The sequence below is a fragment of the Callithrix jacchus genome, chromosome 2 (assembly GCF_049354715.1).
Source record: "Callithrix jacchus isolate 240 chromosome 2, calJac240_pri, whole genome shotgun sequence".
NCBI classification, from domain to species: Eukaryota; Metazoa; Chordata; class Mammalia; order Primates; family Cebidae; genus Callithrix; species Callithrix jacchus.
In genome coordinates, this window is record NC_133503.1 from 82,343,979 (window position 1) to 82,364,194 (window position 20,216).

The 20,216-nt window shown below is 44.5% G+C and overlaps 1 protein-coding gene and 1 pseudogene across 1 annotated transcript; one reads left to right on the forward strand and one right to left on the reverse strand.

Moving 5' to 3' along the window:
* Positions 1-10,395: 10,395 nt before the first annotated feature.
* SPMIP10 (sperm microtubule inner protein 10) lies at positions 10,396-17,275 on the reverse strand. Its single transcript, XM_002744645.6, has 3 exons — positions 17,160-17,275; positions 16,381-16,489; positions 10,396-10,648 (listed from the first exon to the last, which is right to left on the reverse strand). Exons 1-3 carry the CDS (start codon positions 17,243-17,245, stop codon positions 10,439-10,441), a joined length of 405 nt encoding a protein of 134 aa, XP_002744691.1. The 5' UTR covers positions 17,246-17,275; the 3' UTR covers positions 10,396-10,438.
* A 2,288-nt stretch (positions 17,276-19,563) lies between these two features.
* LOC103791414 (large ribosomal subunit protein P1 pseudogene) lies at positions 19,564-20,153 on the forward strand (annotated as a pseudogene).
* Positions 20,154-20,216: the final 63 nt, after the last annotated feature.

A 20,216-nucleotide genomic window follows, 5' to 3' on the forward strand; every position in this document is an offset into this window, starting at 1 on the left:
CGAGACCAGCCTGGCCAAGATGGTGAAAGCTCGTCTCTGCTAAAAATACAAAAATTAGCTGGGCGCAGTGGCGGGCGCTTGTAATCCCAGCTATTTGGGAGGCTGAGGCAGGACAATCGCTTGAACCCAGGAAGTAGAGGGAGGTTGCAGTGAGCTGAGATCACACCACTGCACTCTAGCCTAGGCGACAGAGCAAGACATAGTCTCAAAAAAAAAGAAAAAATAGAGAGGAGGCAGGGGACAAACTAAGAGGTAAGACATTTGGTGCACGGAGAGTAGTTCCCACAATGAAAATTAAAGAGGGGCAGCTATGCTAGGTATGGTAGCATGTGCCTGTAGTCACTGCTTGGAGGTTGCAGTGAGCTCAGATCACCCACTGCACTCCAGCCTGGGGGACAGAGTGAGACCCTGTCTCAAATAAACAAACAAAACCAAACAAAAAAACCCACCACCATCACCACAAAATAAAACAATATTGTGAATTAGCTATCAGTAGCCCCATTTTCAAGATGAGAAACTGAGGACGAGGCATGTGGTGTATGGAGCATGTGTGAAGTTGCACAGTAAGTAACAGAGTCAAAACAAATACTGGCCAGGCACAGTGGCTCGTGCCTGTAATCCCAACACTTTGGGAGGCCAAGGCAGGCAGATCACCTGAGGCCAGGAGTTTGAGGCCAGGAGTTTGAGACCAGCCTGTTCAACATGGTGAAACTTTGTCTCTACTGAAAACACAAAAACAAAAAACTAGCTAGGCATGGTTTTGCACACCTGTAATCCCAGCTACTTGAGAGGCTGAGGCAGGAGGCAGGGGTTGCAGTGAGCCAAGATCGCACCACTGCACTCCAGCCTGGGAGACAGAGGGAGACTCCATCTCAAAAACAAACAAACAAAACCAAGAAACCCTCAAATCCTGGTTCGTCTAACTCCAAAGTTCATGCTCTGAAGTACTGCACTAATGGCTTTTAGTTTGTCCCTGGAAAAATTAGGTTTTCCTGTTTAAATGTATTCTCTCTTGTTTTCTCTTTTTATACTTTCAAATTTTTACATATCAAGTATACTTTACTGGCTTAGTAAAGTGCTAGGTACTAATGAGAATAGTCCAAAGGGTATAAGTTCACATTTGTTGATAAAATACTCCACTTGAAAACCTGTTAGTTGGCCGGGCACGGTGGCTCACGCCTGTAATCCCAGCACTTTGGGAGGCTGAGGTGGACAGATCACGAGGTCAGGAGATAGAGACCATCCTGGCTAACAAGGTCTCTACTTAAAAAAAACAATACACACACACACACACTCAAAAGCTGGGTGTGGTGGCATGCACCTGTAGTCCCATCTACTCAGGAGGCTGAGGCAGGAGAATCCGTTGAACCCAGGAGGTGGAGGTTGCAGTGAGCACTGAGATACGGTCACTGCACTCCAGCCTGGGAGACAGAGTGAGACTCCGTCTCAAAAAAAAAAAAGAAAAGAAAACTTGTTAGTTACAGGGGCACTGATAGATGTTTATGTCTAACTTCTATAATATCATAATATCTCTAGGAAATATAATATCATATATCTAAATAAAATATCATATCTCTAAATAAAAAGTTTTCCTTTAGTTAAAAAAAAGCAAAACAAAACAAAAATCCCAAAACATCAAATTTGTTTTTTCTTAATCAATGAACACTGACCTCTTCTGGTCAGGAAGCAGAAGTATTAGGCAAATAACAAACGGAAAAATCAGGGTGGAAAAGTCAGGTTAAGAAGAAAATAGACTAGGAAATAGGTTTCACAGAAGACTTGACATTTATCTTGCATTTGGAACTCTATCAGGCAGAACAGAGGGAGGAGTGCATTCCACAAGGAGCAGTGTGTGCAAAGCAAAAATGTTTCCTTGTTTTCCGATGATAAAATACGTCTGCTGTATGTAATCCCAGCACTTTGGAAAGAGGCCGAGGCGGGTGGATCACGAGGTCAACAGATCGAGACCATCCTGGTCAACATGGTGAAACGCTGTCTCTACTAAAAATACAAAAAATTAGCTGGGCATGGTGGCGCGTGCCTGTAATCCCAGCTACTCAAGAGGCTGAGGCAAGAGAATTGCCTGAACCCAGGAGCTGGAGGTTGCCGTGAGCCGAGATCGCGCCATTGCACTCCAGCCTGGGTAACAAGAGCAAAACTCCGTCTCAAAAAAAAGAAAAAGTCTGCTGTAAATAATTTTTCTTTACTTTTTTTTTTTCTCTTTGAGACAAGGACTGTCACTCAGGCTGGAGTATAGTGGTGCAATCATGGCTCATTGCACCCTCAACTGCCCAGGCTCAGGTGATCCTCCCACTGCAGCCTCTAGAGTAGCTGGGAAGACAGCAGTACACCACCATGCCCAGGGAATTTTTGTATTTCTTGTAGAGACGGAGTTTTGTTATGTTGCCCAGGTTGGTCCTGAATTCCTGGGCTCAAGCAATCCCCTTGCTTTGGCCTTCCAAAGTGCTGGGATTACAGGTGTTAGCTACTGCCCAGCCCGGCCATGCTGTAGATAATTTTCTAAGGTACAAGGATGTAAATAAGAATCATGCAATACTCTGCCATGCAGAAATAATACTGGAAATATTTGGATGCACTGACTTCCAGCATTGTTTTCTGGTCATACATGTTATTTTTGTCCATAAAACTAGGTAAATCTAACTTAATCATTCAGTATTCTATCACACACATCTTCCCACATTCTAAAAAGAAGAAAAAGATGTTTTCTGATAGCCAGGCTTCTATCAGTAAATCATGTTAAAGTCACAGAAGACGTTTCACCGAGTATTTTTATATCAATCCCCATTTGCCAGGGCCTCCATGAATGCCCTGAGATTCACACAGCTTGGTGAGTGGGGGGTGCTGGCTAGATTCCAGCCACTGCTCACCTCCTCTACCACACTCCTCTTTGTGGAATACACTTACAGATCTGCTCTTGGTGACCCTCAGCCTGACAAGAAGCTAATTAGTTACTGTGAAATATGATCACCAGTATTCTGAGCATATAAAATTATACTCACTGGCATTTTTTTGCATCGAGACTAACCCATCCATCCAGCATAATATTCCTCTCTCTTGTGAGGACATTTACAATCTCAAACTAACAAACTGTGGAAGAGTTCGGTCTACTGAAAGGAGTAGACCAAAGGTATAACTTTTTTTTGAGACAGAATCTTGCTCCGTCACCCAGGCTGGAGTGCAGTGGGGCGATCTTGGCTCACTGCAATCTCTGCCTCCAGGGTTCAAGCGATTCTCCTGCCTCAGCCTCCTGAGTAGCTGGGATTACAGGCGAGTGCCGCACATCCAGCTAATTTTTGTATTTTTAGTAGAGATGGGGTTTCAACACGTTGGCCAGGACGGTCTCCATCTCCTGACCTCATGATCTGCCCAGCTTGGCCTCCCAAATTGCTGGGATTACAGGCGTGAGCCACTGTGCCCCACCTAGAATTTTTTTTAGAGGTATCTCACTCTGTTGCCCAGGCTGGGGTGCCGTTGTGCAGTCATAACTGACGGCAGCCTGAAACTTGAGCTCAACTCATCCTCCCGCTTAGCACCCTGAGCAGCTGGGATTACAGCACAAGCCACTCTGCCCAACTTAATTAGAATTTAAAAAAAAATTTTTTTTTTTTGAGACAGATTCTTGCTCTGTTGCCCAAGCTTGAGTGCAGTGGCAATCTCAGCTCACTGCAATCTCTGCCTCCCAGGCTCAAGCAATTCTCCTGGCTCAGCTTCCCAAGTAGCTGGGACTACACGTATCCACCATCATGCCCAACTAATATTTATATTTTTAGTAGAGACGGGGTTTCACCATGTTGGCCAGACTGGTCTTGAACTCCTAGCCTCAAGTGATCTGCCCTCCTTGGCCTCCCAAAGTGCTGGGATTATAAACTTGAGCCACCAAGCCCAACCTTAAACTCTTAATAACTTTAAATTTTAGGCTGGGCATGGTGGCTCACGCCTGTAGTCCAAGCACTTTGGGAAGCCAAGGCGAGTGGGTCACAAGGTCAGGAGTTCGAGACCAGACTGACCAACATGGTGAAACCCCATCTCTACTAAAAATACAAAAATTAGCTGGTCATGGTGGCGCACTCCTGTAATCCCAGCTACTCAGGAGGCTGAGACAGGAGAATTGCCTGAACCTGGGAGGTGGAGGTTGCAGTGAGCCAAGAAATTTTAGTGAAAACCTAGAAAGCAAGAAATATTGAATTGTCTGTCATAGTATTTTATATGCAAGAACCATTTTATAAGTTTTAGAAATATTTGCCCATAATGTATTTTTTTTTTTTTTTTTTGACAGAGTCTCTCTGTCTCTCAGGCTGGAGTGCAATGGCACCATCTTGGCTCACTGCAACCTCTACCTCCCAGATTCAAGCAATTTTCCTGCCTCAGCCTTCTGAGTAGCTGAGATTACAGGTGCCTGTTACCATGTCTGGCTAATAGTTTGTATTTTTAGTAGAGATGGGGTCTCACCATGTTGGCCAGGCTGGTCTTGAATTCCCATCCGCAGGTGATCCACCTGCCTTGGCCTCCTAAAGTGCTGGGATTACAGGCATGAGCCAATGCACCCAGCCAAGGGACAGTTTCTCACTTTGTTACCAGGCTGGAATGCAGCGATGCAATCACAGCTCACTGCAACCTCAAACTCCTGGGCCTCAGGCAATCCTCCTGCCTCAGCCTTACAAGCAGCTGAGACTATAGGTGCGTGTCACCACAATTGATTATTGATTGATTGATTGATTGTAGAGACAAGGTCTTCCTTTGTTGACCAGGCTGTAATTTTTTTTTTTGAGAGAAAGTCTCATTCTGTCCCAGCACCAGGCTGGAGTGCAGTAGCCCGATCTCGGCTCACTGCAACCTCCACCTCCCGGGTTCAAGCAATTCTCCTGCCTCAGCCTCCCGAGTAGCTAGGACTACAGGCACGTGCCACCACGCCCAGCTAATTTTTGTAATTTTGGTAGAGACTGGATTTCACCATATTGGCCAGGATGGTCTCCAACTCTGGACCTTGTGATCTGCCTGCCTTGGCCCCCAAAGTGCTGGGATTCCTGTCATGAACCACTGCACGCAGCCGAATAAGCCCATCTTAATGGCAAACCATCCATCCCTCCTGAGATGACAGTGAAGCAGGAAAGGCTGGGAAACAAACCTCTTGAACACTGAACTGGGAAGGAACTGGTGATTTATTCAGCCGGAAGCTGTGGTGGCATAGATGCCTAACAGTCAAGCTCCCCTAACGGAGAAAATCCTTGCCCTTTTAAAGGCTTACAACTCTAGAAATTACATGTGAAAGGGTTTTGATCCATGAAGTAGGCATGGGGTACATGACTTAGGTGGGTGTTTGCTCATGTTTAAGGAAAAATTCCTCCATACCATGCCAGCGATCCATGGGGGTGCAATTAAGGGTGGCGCCTGGGTCTGCCAGCCTGTACTTCTATTGAAATGCAATGTAGAAGTCTAGGGGGAAGGGATCCTTAGAAGCTTAAGAGGACTGAGGGTCTTTTTTCTCAGTAAAAGCCTTTTTGTCTCTTATGGTAAATTCTTTCCTGTGTAGAAATGTATATTTCTAGATTGAGTACTCTGGAGTCTACAGAAAGATTCTTAATAGACACAGAGTGCTGATAACGCTTCCTCTTAAAGATAAGTGGGTTAATTGGTTCAGGTCTATTTTAGAGGTAAGGTAGTATTAGAGGATTATAGGAAGTAAAAATCTATTTATCCTGAATAGCTTTTAGAAATTCAGGACTAACAGCTTTTTGTTCCTTAAATGTGATGCATAAAATAACTCCTCTGTGAGGTACACCCGGTTATTTCTCAAGTCTTGGACTGAATTGGGTGACAGATGGCATAGTTATAAAGTATAGCTCACAGTTTGTCTTTTCTCACATACCTTTACTTAGGCTTTAGTACTTGCCACATAAGAAGACAGAATTAGGCCGGCGTGGTGGCTCATGCCTGTAATCCCAGCACTTTGGGAGGCCCAGGAGGGTGAATCACAAGGTGAGTAGCTCGAGACCAGCCTGGCCAATATGGTGAAACCCTGTCTTTACTAAAAATACAAAAATTAGCTGGGCATGGTGGCAGGTACCTGTAATCCCTGCTACTTGGGAGCCCAAGGCAGCGGACTCTCTTGAACCCAGGAGGCAGAGGTTTCAGTGAGCCAAGAGACACTGCACTTCAGTTTGGGACACAGAGTGAGACTCTGTCTAAAAAAAGAAAAAAAAAGGCCGGGTGCGGTGGCTCACGCCTATAATCCCAGCACTTTGGGAGGCCGAGGCGGGTGGATCACAAGGTCAAGAGATCGAGACCATCCTGGTCAACAAGGTGAAACCCCGTCTCTACTTAAAATACAAAAATTAGCTGGGCATGGTGGTGCGCGCCTGTAGTCCCAGCTAATCAGGAGGCTGAGGCAGGAGAATTGCTTGAACCCAGGAGGTGGAGGTTGCGGTGAACTGAGATGGGGCCATTGCACTCCAGCCTGGGTAACAAGAGCGAAACTCCGTCTCAAAAAAAAAAAAAAAAGAAGACAGAATTAGTCTAGTATTTCTTCTCATTCTTTGGTCTGTACTTTATGTTCTCTAGAGAACTTGAATCTCTAGATGAACTTGAACATAGGGCTTCTCCTCTCTCATTTCTAGTCAGAGGGCCACCTACCCATGAGGGACAGGATGTCAGTATTTCTCATCATTCTTCCTACCTGCTTCTCAGGCTAAGCACCAGGCAAGTGTGACCAAGAAGTGAGGACTCTCGTCTTCTACCCTGCCACAACCCATGGGATGGAAGCCCTCTACATTGGGCACAGAGCCACCAAGAATACTGAGGCTGCAGTTACATTTGCCCAGGTTGTGAGGTGGTGGTTCCATGCTGGGAGAAGCAAGAAGGCCCAATTACCCTATCCTCCTACTCCATCGAGTGCTCAGCTCCTGGAGTAGGGTGTCATGTGGAGAGATGTGTGCCTTTTAAAAATCATCCCAAGCTCCAGAGTCATGGCTTGGAGATTTTGCCTGAGAGGAGAAGAAGGCCATAACACACACAGCTCCTACTTTCTTCCCAGAGGAACTGACTTTTTTGAGAAAAAAAGGTGTGTGTTCTGACTGCTCCACCGACTGGCCATTCCCCCATTTCTTTTTTTTTTTGAGACGGAGTTTCCCCTTTGTTACCCAGGCTGGAGTGCAATGGCGCAATCTCGGCTCACCGCAACCTCCGCCTCCTGGGTTCAGGCAATTCTCCTGCCTCAGCCTCCTGAGTAGCTGGGATTACAGGCACGCGCCACCATGTCCAGCTAATTTTTTGTATTTTTAGTAGAGACGGGGTTTCACCATGTTGACCAGGTTGGTCCCGATCTCTTGACCTCATGATCCACCCGCCTCGGCCTCTCAAAGTGCTGGGATTACAGGCGTGAGCCACCGCGCCCGGCCCCATTCCCCTGTTTCTACCCCTCTCCTTGTATTTCCCTGTTCCCTGAGACACAACAATATTGAAATGAGTCCAATTAAGAACACTACAATGGCTTCTAAGTGTTCAAGAGAAAGGAAGCATCACACATCTTCCACTTTAAATCGATATTAGTCGGTTGTCACATTGCTATAAAGGAATACCTGAGATTGGGTAATTTATAACGAAAAGAGGTTACATGGGCTAATGGTTAGGCAGGCTGTAGAAGCATGGCGTCACCATTGCTTGGCTTTTGGGAAGGCCTCAGGAAGCTTTTACTCATGGTGGAAGGCAAAGTGGGAGCAGGCATATCACCCAGTGAAAGCAACAAGAGAAAGTTGAGGTGAGGGGAGATGCCACACACTTAAAGGACCACATCTTATGTGAACTCAGAGTGAAAGTTCACTTATCACTAAGGGGATGGCCCAAGCCATTCACGAGGGACCAGCCCCCATGAGCCAAACACCTCCCACCAGGCCCCACCTCCAAGACTGGGGATTACATTTCAACATAAGATTTGGACAGGGACATATAATCAAACTATATCAAAATTGAAAGCTAGAAATGGTTAAGCTTCGTGAAGAAATGTTGAAAGCCAAGATAGGCTAAAAAAAAAAAAAAAAAAAAGCCTTCTGCATCAAACAGCCAGGTTTTGAATGCAAAGGAAAATTTTTCAAGGAAATTAAAAAAGCTTCTCTGGGGAATACATGCATGATATTGATAAGTGAAACAGTCATATCGCTGACATGGGGAAAGTTTTAGTGATGCACATAGAAGATCAAACCAGCCACAAAATTTTCTTAAGCCAAAGCCTAATCCAGAGCAAGGCCCTAACACTCTGCAAGTCTATGAAAGCTGAAAGGTGAGGAAGCTGCAGAAGAAAAGTCTGAAGCTAGCAGAGGTTGGCTCATGAAATTTAAGAAGCTAAATTGAGGCTGGGTGTGGTGGCTCATGCCTGTAATTCCAGCACTTTGCGAGATCAAGGTGGGCGGATCATGAGGTCAGGAGATCAAGACCATCCTGGCCAACCTGATGAAACCCTGTCTCTACTAAAATACAAAAAATTAGCCCAGCGTGGTAGCACACGCCTGTAATCCCAGCTACTTGGGAGGCTGAGGCAGGGGAATTGCTTGAACCCGGGAGGCAGAGGTTGCAGTGAGCTGAGGTCGCACCACTGCCCTCCAGCCTGGTGACAGACTGAGACTGCATCTCGAAAAAAAAAAAAAGAAGCTGAGTCTATAAAATGTAGAATTGGAGAGCAGGCATCTCTGTCTTGTTGCTGATCTTAGGAGAAAATCATCCAGTCTTTCTTCACCATTAGTTATGATATTAGCTGTGGGTTTTTTTGTTTTGTTTTTTAATTTTTTGCTGTGGGTTTTTCATGGATGAGCTTTATCAGGTTGAAGAAGTTTCCTTTGGTTCCTAGTTTCTATCATGAAAGAACGTAAAATTTTAGATTTACATGCTTTTTCAGTGCCTACTGAGATCATCATGTGGCTTTGGTGTTTTATTTATTTATTTATTTATTTATTTGAGATAGAGTCTGTCACCCAGGCTGGAGTGCAATGGTGTGATCTTGGCTCACTGCAACCTCCACCTCCCGGGTTCAAGTGATTCTCCTGCCTCAGCCTTCCTAGCAGCTGGGATTATAAGTGCCTGCCACCACACCCAGCTAACTTTAGTATTTTTAGTAGAAACAAAGTTTCACCATGTTGGTCAGGCTGTTCTCCAACTCCTGACCTCAAGTGATCCACCTGCCTCGACCTCCCAAAGTGCTAGGATTACAGACGTGAGCCACAACACCTGGCCCTGCTTTCAATTCTTTTGAGTATATTCTGAGAAGTGGAATTGCTGAATCATATGGTAATTCTATGTTCAACTTTTTGAGGAACTGCCAGACTGTCTTATACAGTAGGCATATTTACATATGGTAGTTGTTATGTAGCCAAATTATGCAAATAAATTATTTACTGTAGGAAATTTGACACTTGGATGCTCTAAACCAATATAGAAAGGACATCTCTCTCAGTAAAATTGTATGATGTATCAAACCGTTGTATGCCAAACACCTCTAATTACCACAGTGATTAATTACCAGTATCCAGAACCTTAGGTACATGTGTGTTGGAGAGGTGGGTCAGAAAAGAGGAGGTTAGGCAGAATCAGCAAGTAGCAAAAATACTTCTACATTCTGCCAGGTGCGGTGGCTTGCACCTGTAATTCTAGCACTTCAGGTGGTCTAGGCTGGTGGATCACTTGAGCTCAGGAGTTTGAGACCAGCCTCGACAACATGACAAAACCTCATCTCTACAAAAAATACAAAAATTAGCAAGGCATGGTGGTGTGCATTTATAGTCCCAGCTGCTTGAGATGCAGAGATTGTAGTGAGCCCCTGGGTGACAGAGCAAGACTCTGTTTCAATAAATAAATAAACAAATAAATTCAACATCCTGCAACTCTGTTTCTATTTGGTTTATCTGACACTGAAGATCAGAGGGGATGAATAATAAAGATATAGTGAAGAGGACAGAAAGGTAGAGGAATGTGGTGAGGTTAGACAGTGGAACTGGACTAGTCTGCTGATTCTTATGTACTTAGTGTGAAATCAATGTCAGCAAGGCAGTTTTCCTTCCTCCTCCACGTCATCTCATACAATCTCAGAGTCTGTTTCCTTGATAAAGTTTGTAGAATCTATAAATTATATAACTGTCTTAAGACCTTTATATGGGGAGGGGGCGGTGGGGAGGGATAGCCTGGGGAGAAATGCCAAATGTGGGTGAAGGGGAGAAGAAAAGCAAAGCACACTGCCATGTGTGTACCTACGCAACTGTCTTGCATGCTCTGCTCATGTACCCCAAAACCTAAAATCCAATTAAAAAAAAAAAAGACCTTTATATGAATTGATCTTGCAGGTGAAATACAAATTTATAACGAACTTAAACATTTATCAGAGACAGTAAGAGAGAGAGCAGAGATTGAAGCATTTTATTTTTTTATTCTTCTTTCATCAGACTAGTTGTCTCCTGAAGCCATGGGAAATCACAGTGCTCTGGTATCTGGAGAGAGGTGAATGCAAAGGCATATCTGCAATTTTTATTTCTGGTGGGCCCTTTTTCAAGATGACTTTATGATCTTCCCCATGGCAAAGCCTTTCACTGTGATTCAAAAACAGAGAGTCTTCTAAAGGGCCAGTATGGATTCCACACATCTCTGCTTGCTAAGAGAAAAGAAAAATCTGCTGTGTATCACATCAAACATCATTTTCTTGTTAGATTAAGGAGGAAATTTCACCAGGAGCTGTGGCTCATGCCTGTAATCCCAGCACTTTGGGAGGCCAAGACAAGAAGATTGCTTTAGTGTAGGAGTTTGAGACCAGCCTGGGCAACATAGCAAGACCCCATCTATACAAAAAGTTAGAAAATTAGGCCGGGCGCGGCGGCTCACGCCTATAATCCCAGCACTTTGGGAGGCCGAGGCGGGTGGATCACGAGGTCAAGAGATCGAGACCATCCTGGTCAACATGGTGAAACCCCGTCTCTACTAAAAATACAAAAATTAGCTGGGCATGGTGGTGCGCGCCTGTAGTCCCAGCTACTCGGGAGGCTGAGGCAGGTGAATTGCTTGAACCCAGAAGGCGGAGGTTGCGGTGAGCCGAGATGGTGCCATTGCACTCCAGTCTGAGTAACAACAGCGAAATTCCGTCTCAAAAAAAAAGTTAAAAAAATTAGCTGGGTGTGGTGGCACGTGTCTGTGAGGCTAAGGCAAGAGAATCCCTTGAGCCTGGGAAATCAAGGCTTCAGTGAGCTATGATCACACCACTGCACTTCAGCCTGGGCAACAGACTGAGACCCTGTCCTCTCTCCAAAAAGCTAGTTTTTCTAACTAATCCTGTTGAGAAGGAAGCTCTGCTGAACAGAGGAACAGCTCCTTTTTTTTGAGACAGAGTTTCACTCTTGTTACCCAGGCTGGAGTGCAATGGCACGATCTCGGCTCACTGCAACCTCTGCCTCCTGGGTTCAAGGAATTCTCCTGCCTCAGCCTCCTGAGAAGCTGGGACTACAGGCATGCAACACCATGCCCAGCTAATTTTTGTGTTTTTAGTAGAGATGGGGTTTCACCATGTTGACCAGGATGGTCTCAATCTCTTGACCTTGTGATCCACCTGCCTCGGCCTCCCAAAGGCTGGGATTATAGGCGTGAGCCACTGCGCCCAGCCCAGAACATCCTTTTCTAAAAGCAATACTTTGTGAGTCAGTGTGATCTGACTACCAGAATGAGCCATACAGACTATAAAGACGACATATTTGGAGGCAGATTGTTGAACTTTAGCTTCCCTACTTAATGTGACCTTTTCAAGTCATTTACTCCCAGAAGACTCAGTTTTTTCTTTTTCTTTCTTTCTCTCTCTCTCTCTCGGTTTTTTAGATGGAGTTTCTCTCTTGTTGCCCAGGCTGTAGTACAATGGCACGATCTCAGCTCATCCTAACCTCTGCCTCCCAGGTTCAAGTGATTCTCCTGCCTCAGCCTCTGGAGTAGGTGGGATTACAGGAATGTGCCACCATGCCCAGATAATTTTTTTTTTTTTTTGTATTTTTAGTAGAGACGGGGTTTCTCCATGTTTGTCAGGCTGATCTCGAACTCTTGACCTCAGGTTACTGCCTGCCTCGAGCCTCCCAAAGTGCTGGGATTACAGGCATGAGCCACTGCGCCTGGCCAAATTTTTCAAATAAAAAATGGGAATATTAAAGGATTCTTTGAGTAGCAAATAAAATATATGTGAATGAAAAAGCTTGTCCTTTATATATGTATACACACACACACACACACACGTATGTGTGTGTGTGTGTGTGTATATATTTTTTCACAGACAGGGCCTCACTCTGTCACCCAGGCTGGAGTGCAGTGGTACAATCATAGCTCACTGCAGCCTGGAATTCCTAGGCTCAAGCAATCCTCCTGCCTCAGCCTTCCAAGTAGCTGAGACTACAGCACACACCATATTGCCTGGCTTTTTTTTTTTTTTTAATAGACAGGATCTCTCTACATTGCTCAGGCTGGTCTCAAACCATCCCCCTGTCTCAGCCTCCCAAAGCACGAGGATTAGAGGCATAAGCCATGGCATATAGCCTCTGTGCTGTATTTTTTAATGTTGTTAGATGGAGTTTTTACTACCCCCTAATGGAAAAATAAAAGGTGAGGATAAATAAAAGGAAGGAAAGCCTAAGTTAGCATTTACTCAGTGTGGGCACATTACTTCACTTAACTTACTTATTTAATTTTCATTGGTAGAAACACTGTCAACTAAATTGCAAAAGTAAAGTAGCTCTGAAAAATTATGCTGAATTATAGTTCTGAATGTAAGGTCAAGAATAAGTGTTTTGATGCAATCAAAACAAAGCTTTTCCTTCCTGATTTCAACTCATAAAGTTTATAACCTATAGTTGTAAACTAAAAAGTCAACACTGTTGCCATGCTGAAGCTACTTAGGGCACTGAAAATGACTTGATATGCCACTAAATTACATGAAATACAGACTAATATTAAGACTGTAATAAGTCTTAGTAAATATATTTATATATTTTTTTGAGACAGGGTTTTGCTCTTGTTGCCCAGGCTGGAGTGCAATGGCATGATCTCAGCTCACTGCAACCTCCACCTCCCAGGTTCAAGAGATTCTCCTGCCTCAGCCTTCTGAATAGCTGGGATTATAGGCATGCACCATCACGCTAAGTTTTGTATTTTTAGTAGAGATGGGGTTTCTCCATGTTGGTGAGGCTGGTCTTGAACTCCTGACCTCAGGTTATCCACCTGACTCGGCCTCCCAAAGTGCTGGGATTACAGGCATAATCTACTGCACCCGGCCCATTTTTATTTTTATCTTTGGGATGGAGTCTTGCTCTGTTGCCCAAGCTGGAGTGCAATGGTGTGATCTGGCTCACTGGTACCTCTGCCTCTGGGTTCAAGCAATTCTCCTGCCTCAGCCTCCCAAGTAACAGGGATTACAGGCAGGTGCCACCACGCCTGGCTAATTTTTTTTTTTTTTTTGTATTTTTAGTAGAAATGGGGTTTCTCCATATTGTTCAGGCTAGTTTCAAACTCCCAGCCTAGGTGATCCCCCAGCCTTGGCCTTCCAAAGTGCAGGGATTACAGATGTGAGCCATCATGTCCAGCTGGCAGAATATGTTCTTATTCAACATTAACTGCTTATCCATTTGAAGTTTGCAAATGAGTTATACAAACACATTTTTTCCTAGAAATCCTAACTTGAAATTTCCTCTGGTAGGCTGATTGTGACTTTTTATCTTATTCATTTTAATTTTTTAAATTAATTAATTTTTTGGAGACAGGGTCTTGCTCTGTCACCCAGGCTGGAGTGCAGTGCTTCAATCATGGCTCATTGAAGCTTCAACCTTCTGGGCTCAAGTGATTCTCCTCCTCAGCCTTCTGAGTAGCTGGGACTACAGGTGTATACTACCACACCTGGCTAATTTTATTTTATTTATTTTTTATGGAGACATGATCTCATTATGTTGCCCAGGCTGTATCCTATTCCTTAAAGAAACAACTTACCTTTTTACAAGTAAATGGTCAATCTGTATTTACATTTTTTTCCTTTTCTCTACTGTCACCTAGGCTGGAGTGCAGTGGCGTGATCTTGGCTCACTGCAACCTCCACCTCCTGGGTTCAAGAGATTCTTCTGCCTCAGCCTCCTGAGTAGCCGAGACTACATGTGTGCACCACCATGCCCGGCTACTTTTTTTGTATTTTTAGTAGAGATGGGGTTTCACCATATTGGCCAGGCTGGTCTCAAACTTCTGATCTGGTGATCCACCTGCCTCGGCCTCCCAAAGTGCTGAGATTACAGGCATGAGTCACTTTGCCTGGCCAGATTTTGGTCTCTTATAGAAAGTAAAAGTAAACAGTCAATCTGAATTTAGATTTTTTTTTTTTTTTTTTTTTTTTTTGAGACAGAGTCCCGCTCTGTCATCTAGGCTGGAGTGCAGTGGCATGATCTCAGCTCACTGCAACTTTTCTTCCAGGGTTCAAGTGATTCTCCTTCCTCAGCCTCCCAAGTAGCTTGGATTACAGGTATGTGCCACCATGCCTGGCTAATTTTTGTATTTTTAGTAGAGATGGGGTTTCACCATGTTGGCCAGGCTGGTCTTTTTTTTAAGACGGAGTTTCACTCTTGTTACCCAGGCTGGAGTGCAATGGCGCGATCTCGGCTCACCGCAACCTCTGCCTCCTGGGTTCAAGCAATTCTCCTGCCTCAGCCTCCCGAGTAGCTGTGACTACAGGCGCGCGCCACCATGCCCAGCTAATTTTTGTATTTTTAGTAGAGACGGGGTTGCACCTTGTTGACCAGGATGGTCTCGATCTCTTGACCTTGTGATCCACCCACCTTGGCCTCCCAAAGTGCTGGGATTATAGGCGTCAGCCACCGCGCCCGGCCAAGAAAATGTTTTAAAACAAGCCTATTGGAATCCCTGCTTTCAATTATTTTGAGCATATAGCTAGAATTGGAATTGCTGAATCATACGGTAATTCTATGTTTAAGTTTTTGAAGAATGGTCTCACTGTCTTCTACAGTGGCTGCACCATTTTACATATAGTAGTTTTCATGCTGTTTTAAAACTACTGACAGGAGCCAGGTGCAGTGATTTATGCCTGTAATCCTAGCACTTTGGGAGGCCAAGGTAGGAGGATCGCTTTAGCCCAGGAGACGCACCTGGATCACATAGAGAGATCTGATCTCTACAAAAAAATACAAAAACTACCTCGACATGGTAGCATGTGCCTGTAGTTCCCGCTGCTCAGGAGGCTGAGGTGGGAGGATCACCTGAGCCCAAGAGGTTGCTGCATCTGCAGTGAGTCATGATTGTATCATTGCACTCCTGTCTGGGTGACAGAGTGAGATCCTATCTCCAAATAAATAAATAAAATAAGTAGGTCCGGTGTGTTGGCTAACTCCTGTAATTCTAGAACTTTGGAAGGCTGAGGCAGTAGGACCACTTGAGCTCAGAAGTTCAAGACCAACCTGGAAAACAGTGAGACCTCATCTCTATTAAAAATCAGAAGACTAGCAAGGCGTGGTGATGTGCATCTGCAATTTCAGCTACTTGGAAGACTGAGGCAGGAGGATCACTTGAACTCAGCAGATTCAGTCTGCAGTGAGCTGTTATCATACCACTGCACTCCAGCCTGGAAGACAGAGCAATACCGTCTCCAAAAAGAAAAAAAGGAATAAATAAATAAACAAAACTACTGATTGAACAGGAGCACTGAATGGGCAAGTCGTTTATAAAACTAGCCAAACCATTTCCATTCCTATCTGAATATGTAGTACATATTGTATCGGGACTTCATTATCTCTTCTATTTCATAAAAAAATGCTCTGTAGTATACCTTTAATATTAATGGCATCTTCCGATGATAATTTAACAAGTGCAAGACAGCATGATGTGGAGTTTCTGAAATTCTTTGGTATATAATTAGGTAAAACAGATATTACTATTTAACATTTGTTTGCAAGTTTATGTGATAGCACATCAAAACAGTTTTTGTATAGTTATGTATGCCTATCATAGATATACCAAATATATATATATTTTTTTTATTTTTGTTTCTTGAGACAGAGTCTAACTCTGTTGTCCAGGCTGGAGTGCTGTGGTGCAATCTTGGCTCACTGAAACTTCTGCCACCTGGGTTCAAGCGATTCTCATGCCTCACCCTCCTGAGTAGCTGGGATTACAGGCGCCCACCACCATGCCCAGCTAATTTTCATATTTTAGTAGAGACGGGGTTTCACCATGTTGGCTAGGCTGGTTTGAAACTTCTGACCTCAAGTGATCCATCTGCCTTGGTCTCCCAAAGTGGTAGGATTATAGGCATGAGCCACCGCATACAGCCTAATTTTTTTTTTCTTATGTATACTTATGGGAAAATACCTTCAGATTCACATTCCTGAATATCATGTTTTCTTTCCAAGGCATAACATAACGTTTTGGGATCATCCCTTGCTTTAATGAAAATCGTGGCAAATGAATCTCTTCATACCTGACGATTAGGAAAGCAAGAAGAAAAGTTATCTTGTGAGCCAAATACAATCATTTTAGCATCACTGCAGGGACTGGAGGCAGTTGTGCATTCATGTTTGGTCCCCTGCAGCTGCAGGACAGATGGCTGTGCCACTGAAACTCAACTAAAAGATAATGAACCATTTAAATCCCTACGTACCACCAAGATCAAGTCAGGGGCAGGAATCTACACTTCTAACTGTATGCTGTCCTTTACAATTTGCCCACAATGTTTGTTTTAGTCTTTTTTTTTTTAAATGAGATGGAGTACACTGCCATGCCCAGCCAGGGTTTTGCCGTGTTGGTCAGGCTGGTCTTGAATTCCTGACCTCAAGTGATCCACGGCACACAGCCCATTTTAACCTGACTTTACGGGAGAAGGCAAGGCTCTTGGATTTCCCTCAGGCCTACCCACTGCCTCAAATAAATATCTGGCCAGCCACAGAAAACAGTAACTCTACTGGCTTCTGAATTTATGTTTGCTATACACTCAGGTCAGACTCGCTTTCCCTGCACACATATTTCCCTCTGGAACATAATGCTTTCTACATAGATACCAAAGGGGAACACAAAGTTATTATTCTTATCTATGAATCTCCCAGGTTGTGAAACAAGCAAACAAAATAACCCCAGACCCCGTAAATCCTCACTTATTAGCAGGTTTGTAGGGACTCTCATCAGAGCAGTTGTTGGTGATTTTAGGCAAAGTAGGGCAAGTATCTCTCCCTGAAGCCATTCCTGACAGCAATGGGTGGAATTCTCATCTAAAACTTTATTAACTCACTAGTCTATGGTGACAATGCTGCTCTGATGTAACAATGTTTTGCTAACTTCATAGTAACTCTCAGCAGTATATATTAAGAGTGTCCAGCTCACGGATATGGTGGTGGGCACCTCTAATCCCAGCTACTTGGGAGGCTGAGGCAGAAGAATTACTTGCACCTGAGGTGGAGGTTGCAGTGAGCCGAGATTGCGCCACTGCATTCCAGCCTGGCGACAGTGAGACTCTGTCTCGAAAGAAAAAAAAAAGTGCCCAGATCAGGGCTATTTTCAGGGCTTAAAAAAAAAATCCCCCTTCTGGCCCGGCATAGTGGCTCATGCCTGTAACCCTAGCACCTTGGGAGGATGAGGCAGGAGGATCACTTGAGCCCAGGAATTAGAGGTCAGCCTGGGCAACATAGAGAAATTTATTTTTCTCTACAAAAAATAAATTTGGCTGGGTGCAGTGGCTCACGCTTGTAATCCCAGCACTTTGGGAGGCTGATGTGGGTTGCTCACTTGAGGTCAGGAGTTCAAGACCAGCCTGGCCAAAATGGTAATACACCATCTCTACTAATAACACAAAAATTAGCCAGGCATGGTGGTACACTCCTGTAATCTCAGATGATTGCTTGAACCTGGGAAGTTGAGGTTGCGATGAACAGAGATGGTGCTACTGCACTCCAGCCTGGGCGACACAGCAAGGTTCCATCTCAAAAAAAAATAAATAAGGGCCAGGCGCGGTGGCTCAAGCCTGTAATCCCAGCACTTTGGGAGGCCAAGGTGGGTGGATCACGAGGTCAAGAGATCGAGACCATCCTGGTCAACATGGTGAAACCCTGTCTCTACTAAAAAAATGCAAAAAATTAGCTGGGCGTGGTGGCGCGTGCCTGTAATCCCAGCTACTCAGGAGGCTGAGGCAGGAGAATTGCTTGAACCTAGGAGGCGGAGGTTGCAGTGAGCTGAGATCGCGCCATTGCACTCCAGCCTGGGTAACAAGGGCGAAACTCCATCTCAAATAAATAAATAAATAAATAAATAAGCTGGGTGTGGCGTTGTGTACTTGTGGTCCCAGCTACTTGAGAGGCTGAGGCAGGAGGATCACTTGAACCAGGAGGTGGAAGCTGCAGTGAGCCAAGATCATGCCACTGCACTCCAGCCTGGGTGATAAAGACTCTGTCTCAAAAAAAAAGTAAAGTAGGAAGAAAAGTGCTTTGGGAGACTGAGACGGGTAGGTCACGAGGTCAAGAGATTAAGACCATCCTGGCCAATATTAAGACCATCTTGTCTCTACTAAAAATACAAAAATTAGCTGGGCATGGTGGCACGTGCCTGTAGTCCCAGCTACTCGTTAGGCTGAAGTGGAAGAATCGCTTGAACCTGGGAGGTGGAGGTTGCATGAGCTGAGATTGCGCCACTGCACTCCAGCCTGGCAACAGAGCGAGACTCCATCTCAAAAAAAAAAAAAAGAAAGAAAAAGAATTTAGTACACATGTCTTAAAAGAACACATGTGAAGGTCAGCAAGTACATGAAAAAATGCTCAACATCACTATATATGGCACAATTGATACATGTTGTATTTATTTTACCACCTATTACACGAAGCTCAAGAGTGTAAATCTGATTTGTTTAACCCAAACAAATCCAGCCTATTTTATCCCCTAGGATTTTTCATATTGCAGAATATTTTAGATTGTGAAAATGGATTTTAATAAAGGTTACCAGGGAAGATAAACACTTAACTACTAAAACAGAGAGGTGGAGGGTTATTAGTATAAATTCTACCTGCCAGCAAGTAGGAAAAATATTAATATTAGGCTAAGCAGGAAGGATTACTGCAAGATATGCTGGTTTGATGACAGCATAAGCTAAATGAATACATACCTGTGAACGGTTTGCACATCTTGATTTTGGATAGCCAGAAGGGTTCAGAAAAGTCAGTCATCTTAGATACATTTTTATTTTGTTTTTGGAGATAGAGTCTTGCTCTATTGCCCAGTCTGGAGTGCACTGACATGACCTTTGTTCACTGTAAACTCCGCCTCCTGGATTCAAGCAATTCTGTCTCGGCCTCCTGAGTAGCTGGAACCACAGGCACATGCTGCTATGCCCGGCTGATATTTTGTATTTCAGTAGAGACAGAGCTTCACTTTGTTGCCTAGGCTAGTCTTGAACTCCTGAGCTCAGGCAATCAACCCGTCTCAGTCTCCCAGTGTTAGAAGTACAGGCGTGAGCCACTGTGCCCAGCTGGTAAATTTTTAAAGAAGCTTAATAACTGTCCTTTCCTAAGCTGCTGCCAAGGTGCTTGGTCCTTTCGAGAAAGCTAAGGCCACATTATGATGAGGCCCTCACATCATCCAGCGATTCGCACCATGCCCAGCAGCACTAGCTTCACACATGCCCCTGCCATGGCCTTCGTCTCTGAGCTCACCTGCATCTACTCGGCCCTGATTCTGCATGATGATGAGGTGACAGTCACGGAGGATAAGATTAATGCCCTCATTAAAGCAGCTGGTGTAAATGTTGACGCTTTCTGACCTGGCATGTTTGCAAAGGCCCTGGCCAATGTCAACATTGGAAGCCCCATCTGCAATGAAAGGGCTGGTGGACCTGCACCAGCTGGAAGTCCTGCCCCCGCCCCCCTCTGCCCCCAATGCAGCTGCTTCAGTTGAGAAGAAAGTGGAAGCAAAGAAAGAAGAATCTGAGGAGTCTGGTGAGGACATGGGCGTTGGTCTTTTTGACTAAACCTCTTTTATACAATATTCTGGGATTATTCTAATGGTGCATACCTTAATTCCAGCTACTCTGGAGGCTGAGGCAGGAGAATCACTTGAACCCAGGAGGCAGAGGTTCCAGTGAACCAAAATCATGCCATTGTACCACAACCTGGGAAACAAGAGCAAAACTCTGTCTCAAAAAGAGAAAAAGCTATTGATAAAATGAACCA